General features: G+C 44.0%; 1 protein-coding gene across 1 annotated transcript in view; it reads left to right on the plus strand.

The window, feature by feature from the left end:
- Window positions 1–6,000, plus strand: part of T265_02263 (hypothetical protein) — a gene marked incomplete at both ends in the record, with an annotated part of 36,539 nt that overhangs the window by 28,221 nt on the left and 2,318 nt on the right. The window contains one exon of the mRNA XM_009166467.1: window positions 4,236–6,000. This exon is cut by the window's right edge and continues 1,592 nt beyond it. Within this exon, the coding sequence (XP_009164731.1) occupies window positions 4,236–6,000 (1,765 nt within the window). The remainder of the gene's footprint in view (window positions 1–4,235) is intronic.

Below are 6,000 nucleotides of genomic sequence, written 5' to 3' on the forward strand. Positions count from 1 at the left end.
TTAGCCTGAGGTCCGAAACAGAGTTTTCCTAATAAAAATCGATATCAGCGCACCGAAATTCGTCCTGTTACTCTGCTCTCTTCCCAGGCGGAGAGGGACACCCAGTGATACTGATTGTCTTTCAACGAGCACCGAAAGTTGGAGCTGCAAATTGTGGTTATAAACTAAAAGCGGTTTATCTCTGCCCGTAGAAGGGGATAGTTAAGGAACCTCACTACACTGTCGCTTGGAAACCGACACCTGAAATCCAATGAACATTAAATCTAGCAAATTCCAGTCCAAGAGTGCAAATTTAGGAGCAATATTTCATGACTGCAACCATTTACCTGGTAAACAAGTGTTTGAGTGATCAACTCCAGAGTCCTGAGATTCCAAATCTCTTCGATTTTTAGTAAGATTCGTACTTTTGACCAAATACAAAAAAGAACAGAACATCTGTTTAGTGTTTCGTACCCTGTTAGCGACGTTTGTCTTCGTCTTTCAGTATGGGTGGAATAACTGACCTGCCAGAATAAAAACACCCTGATGTGGACTAGTGAGACACCGTACTTTGGAACAGGGTTTGGTTTTATTGGTCAACTAAAACAAATATACTTGCTAGAGAATAGGAATATTTGCGTTCAAATAGCTAACAGCTAGTTTTAGTTAAACAGCCTGTCTGTAGTTGACAAAACGAGAGGTGAATGAAGAATTATGAGCCCCGCAGTAACTGGTTTAGTCACTCCAGTCTACGTCAAGGGTAAGCTAAACCACTGCCTCCGCAAACGGTCAGTGTGTACGCAACATGGTCGTGCTCTGTTACAGTAGGCTATTTATTTCGGAATCTCTCTAAGCACTGGCCTTTTGCCAAATAGTAGTGACCTGGAGCCAGGTGTCCTATTAATTATCCGTGCTGTCGAATGGTAATTGAACACTTTTCTGCTTTCGACATAGCTGTTTTTTTCTAATAAAGTAATACTGCTGAGATTTCCAGTTTTTCATAATCCCATCAAAACCTTGCATATGGAGGGTCGCTTTGGGGGAGTTTTATAAAATGTTTAATTTAACAAGAGGAGATGTCCTTTTCATCTGAGTGCTTCGGAGAAGTACACTTAGGACAGTAAATTTTGTTTCCACCGAATTGAGCGCCTGAGAAGCTCTCTACCTTTACATTTTCCAGGTTGACACCATTGCGCAACGTGGTGGACTAATTCGATGGCAATCAGTTGGCTTTATCTAAGTCATCATTTCCTGGTGCTGTTTTAAATTCAAACAGAAGCCATTAAAGCATGAAAACTATGACAAAGCAGTAATTTTATATGAAAACGGAAACAGTTTTTTGGTAGTAGTGGTGAGATGAGTTGGGAATTTTTTATCGAAGTTTCACTGTGCTGACGAACCTATAAGCAGCCCACTTCCCGCGAAATGCAAACAGCTTCAAACGCGCAACCTTCAGGTATGTGGTTGAACACTTAAATGTTCGGCCACGAGTGGCTTATTAGCGGTCCGACTAGCTCTCACTCAGACAAGGTATAGCGCTGCTCATCCTCGAAGCACAGAAGCTATATAGCGTGTTCAGCTAGCGAGTGGCTTCTTGAACAATGATTACTGAGATAGAAGTTCTAGTCATCTTGTGAAAATATTCTTTCTCTAAGCCGTTTAGAGACAGATCGTCTAATCTTTCGAACCGCGAGATCGCGACCAGTAATTTAAACACAACCATGTGATCACAAGCGGATGATCAGCAATGCGGTTATCTATCAACATTGCTTACTGCGAATCCAATCATTGCTGAGTTGTCAAGCTATTTCATACTTCGGTTCTATCGCCTTCAGTATGCAGTATAAATGAAAATGTTTCAATAAGTTCTTCTCAGTCCAGTCAAAGAGCAACGTGGTGAAGTAGCCGTACTTAGCCATGCCTTAATTCCATCAATGAATGGTGACATAAGGCGACTTCATTCGACTGTCTACTTTTGTGAGGTAAATCGATTATTTTGGGAACTGAAATATTTGTCATCTGCCATTTCTGGATGTTTGCACATAACGCGCATCACTTCAACTCAAAACGGCCGTCATTTTATTACCGTCATTCTATTGCCGTCATGTTTATGTCTCAGAAGACATCTAAAATTTTACACACATTCAAAAATTTTTAGAAACACCGGGATGCTCTAAGCTCAAAAGCCAGCAGACGAGAACGATGCAAATGAATTCTTTAAAATTCTAATAACGGGAGACCCCTTGTAATTTTTCTATGAACGGCAAAATCTCCGCATTATCTATGCAGTTTTTGTGTGTAAAATAGTAATTTGACAAAAATGAGGATAGACTGAACAGAAGTAAAATGTTTCAAACAGTTTAAAAGGTCCACACGATTTTTGAAGATAAATCACCCATACAAATCGGAATGTTGGGTATTATAGGTACCTGGAATAAAAGAGCCTAAAGTAGGGAGGTAGAATAGCAATTATCGAGGAACTTGTTAGGGGCTCGATGTGTTGTTTCAGTTAGCCGTTATACTAGGTGTGCACATTCTAATTATATCCTGAGGAAAAACCTCGGTCCCTGAAGGGTGACTAGAGCAGCGTTCTAAGGGTATGTTACTCACATTCCTGAAAATCTCTTCTGACAGCATGATATTCAGCTATTAGCCAGAAAGTCACAGGTTGAAATATTCTGAAAAGAATTTTTGGGGACTCTTTCTTTATGAGATCCTTTGCGATCAAACCTTTGTAAAGCGGCACTCGTCTTTTTCAGCAGAGACACATTTCACTCGTAGGATCGAATTTTAGTTGAGCTTTGAAGGAATTCATGATGCACATGAAACTTGTGTATTAGTCCTGCGTTTTACCAACGACTCCCTTGCGCATTTTATGCGGTTCGGAACCAATAGACAGAAACAGACACTTTCACTAATTTACAATAATTAAGTATAAATGAAAAGTTGGTATTAGAGCTGAAAACGTTCCACTAATAACAGCTGCTTTCTGCTGACGTTCTCTCTTAGCGAGTAGAGATGGAGCAATGGTTCTCTCTTATACATTCTATCGTATCCCATGTTTACGTGCGTTTTGATACTGACCTTAGGATCTCGTTCTGTCTTTTGAATAGCGCCAACGTGGCGTTTCCAGGGAGCTCTACGACAGGGCACCTACAAACGCCGAAATCCGGAGGAAGTGAAGAACTCGTGACAAGCTTTGCAGATCCAGCACCCAAAACCTATCGCTTGCTTCAGGGTGAATTGTCTCAATGCCTGGAATCTCCGGAACAGGATGAAACCCATACATCTCGCACGACACCCATTGTTTTCGAACATTCTGAACATGTGAAGCGCACACGATCACATCCTACCTGGTTTGCTGACGATATGCGTGATTTGATGACACAGATAACCACACCCTGCATACCAACCGTTGTTCACTGTCCAAACTGTGCTTTGCCGTATGAAATTGACGTATTCAGTCCAACCATGGACCTCACCAGTGTGCCGAGTAAAGAACAGCCTACACCAGATATCCTTGAAACCACGGAACATACACTTCCAATTTCTTCGGAGCCCAGTCTCACTGCACAGACATCCGCATCGTTTCCGACAGAAATCCGACCTGACCAGAGCATGACCCCTGTCAAGACCCAATCCAAAGGACGCAGGAAACTTTTTAGGCTGCCGCATAGACGGTCACAAAGCTGCACTACCAGCACAACAGAAATCACTGATACTTCTGGTGTCTGTGGTACCCCAGAACCCGTATTGGTAAAAAACAAGAGAAAATCAAGAAGGAAACATGTGTCATCAGGAAGACCGCCTGTAGAAGAGCCGAGAAAACGATCTCGAACGCCGTTTTTCCGTTGGGGAAAGCGAAGTCAACCGACTACACCGGAAGCTTTAGAAAGAACACCCACTGAACAAGTCGAGCCGCGCAGAGCTCTGAGTGAACTGGGACCAAAGCATCCACCAAGAAACGATAAGGAAACGTTTGTTCCTATAAAACCCGTGCTACGTTCACGAAGCTGGGTACAGCATGGAACACCTTGGGGGTATGGACCTCCCTTGCATGGTGAAACTTGTCTATTAGTCCTGCGTTTTACCAACGACTCCCTTGTGCATTTTATGCGGTTCGGAACCAATAGACAGAAACAGACACTTTCACTAATTTACAATAATTAAGTATAAATGAAAAGTTGGTATTAGAGCTGAAAACGTTCCACTAATAACAGCTGCTTTCTGCTGACGTTCTCTCTTAGCGAGTAGAGATGGAGCAATGGTTCTCTCTTATACATTCTATCGTATCCCATGTTTACGTGCGTTTTGATACTGACCTTAGGATCTCGTTCTGTCTTTTGAATAGCGCCAACGTGGCGTTTCCAGGGAGCTCTACGACAGGGCACCTACAAACGCCGAAATCCGGAGGAAGTGAAGAACTCGTGACAAGCTTTGCAGATCCAGCACCCAAAACCTATCGCTTGCTTCAGGGTGAATTGTCTCAATGCCTGGAATCTCCGGAACAGGATGAAACCCATACATCTCGCACGACACCCATTGTTTTCGAACATTCTGAACATGTGAAGCGCACACGATCACATCCTACCTGGTTTGCTGACGATATGCGTGATTTGATGACACAGATAACCACACCCTGCATACCAACCGTTGTTCACTGTCCAAACTGTGCTTTGCCGTATGAAATTGACGTATTCAGTCCAACCATGGACCTCACCAGTGTGCCGAGTAAAGAACAGCCTACACCAGATATCCTTGAAACCACGGAACATACACTTCCAATTTCTTCGGAGCCCAGTCTCACTGCACAGACATCCGCATCGTTTCCGACAGAAATCCGACCTGACCAGAGCATGACCCCTGTCAAGACCCAATCCAAAGGACGCAGGAAACTTTTTAGGCTGCCGCATAGACGGTCACAAAGCTGCACTACCAGCACAACAGAAATCACTGATACTTCTGGTGTCTGTGGTACCCCAGAACCCGTATTGGTAAAAAACAAGAGAAAATCAAGAAGGAAACATGTGTCATCAGGAAGACCGCCTGTAGAAGAGCCGAGAAAACGATCTCGAACGCCGTTTTTCCGTTGGGGAAAGCGAAGTCAACCGACTACACCGGAAGCTTTAGAAAGAACACCCACTGAACAAGTCGAGCCGCGCAGAGCTCTGAGTGAACTTGGACCAAAGCATCCACCAAGAAACGATAAGGAAACGTTTGTTCCTATAAAACCCGTGCTACGTTCACGAAGCTGGGTACAGCATGGAACACCTTGGGGGTATGGACCTCCCTTGCATGACAGTTGGCGTCCTTTAAGCGCCAAATTCAGCCCAGAGGATGCTCACTTGGCCAGGCTCCCTCGCTTCCAGAGTCATAGTGATCGTATTGTAGCCCGCGCTTGCCGCCCTCGTTTGATAACGACACCATCAGACCGGTCCCTTTGGAATGCAGTGGACTCAGGTATACAGACAGACACTGATTTAGCTGGTGTAATGTCCGATACGATGATGGCCTGCAGATCACCGACAACTTCAGCCACAGTCACAGCACCGACAGATACTTGTAGACACTGTCTACATGGACAGACCTCTACACCTTTCTACACGGTCTCAGCTCACACATTTCAGATGTCAACCGTCCCAACTGTGATTTCGCAGAAGCGGATTGAGCTACTTCATGAAGCACAAACTCAGCGGTTGACAAAATCCCCTGTTTCTGTAGGCAGTCAGAAAGACTACAGCGGCTTTATTGATCAAACTCGAGTTGAATCTTGGGACGTCAGTTGTCAAGTTGGTGTTCGAATGAAAGATCAGGGAGTGCTAAGCGATTTCCAGCAAACCAATAATCAGTTTGAAAGAGATGACACAAGGGGAATGCGATCACAAGGAACTGAGATAACCCCAGTTCCTCAGGTTGACGTAACCTGTCAAGTCGGGCGGGTTCTGGTTGATATGGGTAGTGGACCTGATGTTTTAGAAGCGGTTCGGCTTCTTGATTACAACATCTGTAGTTTTGTACCAG

Source organism: Opisthorchis viverrini (assembly GCF_000715545.1).
Source record: "Opisthorchis viverrini unplaced genomic scaffold opera_v5_26, whole genome shotgun sequence".
NCBI classification, from domain to species: domain Eukaryota; kingdom Metazoa; phylum Platyhelminthes; class Trematoda; order Opisthorchiida; family Opisthorchiidae; genus Opisthorchis; species Opisthorchis viverrini.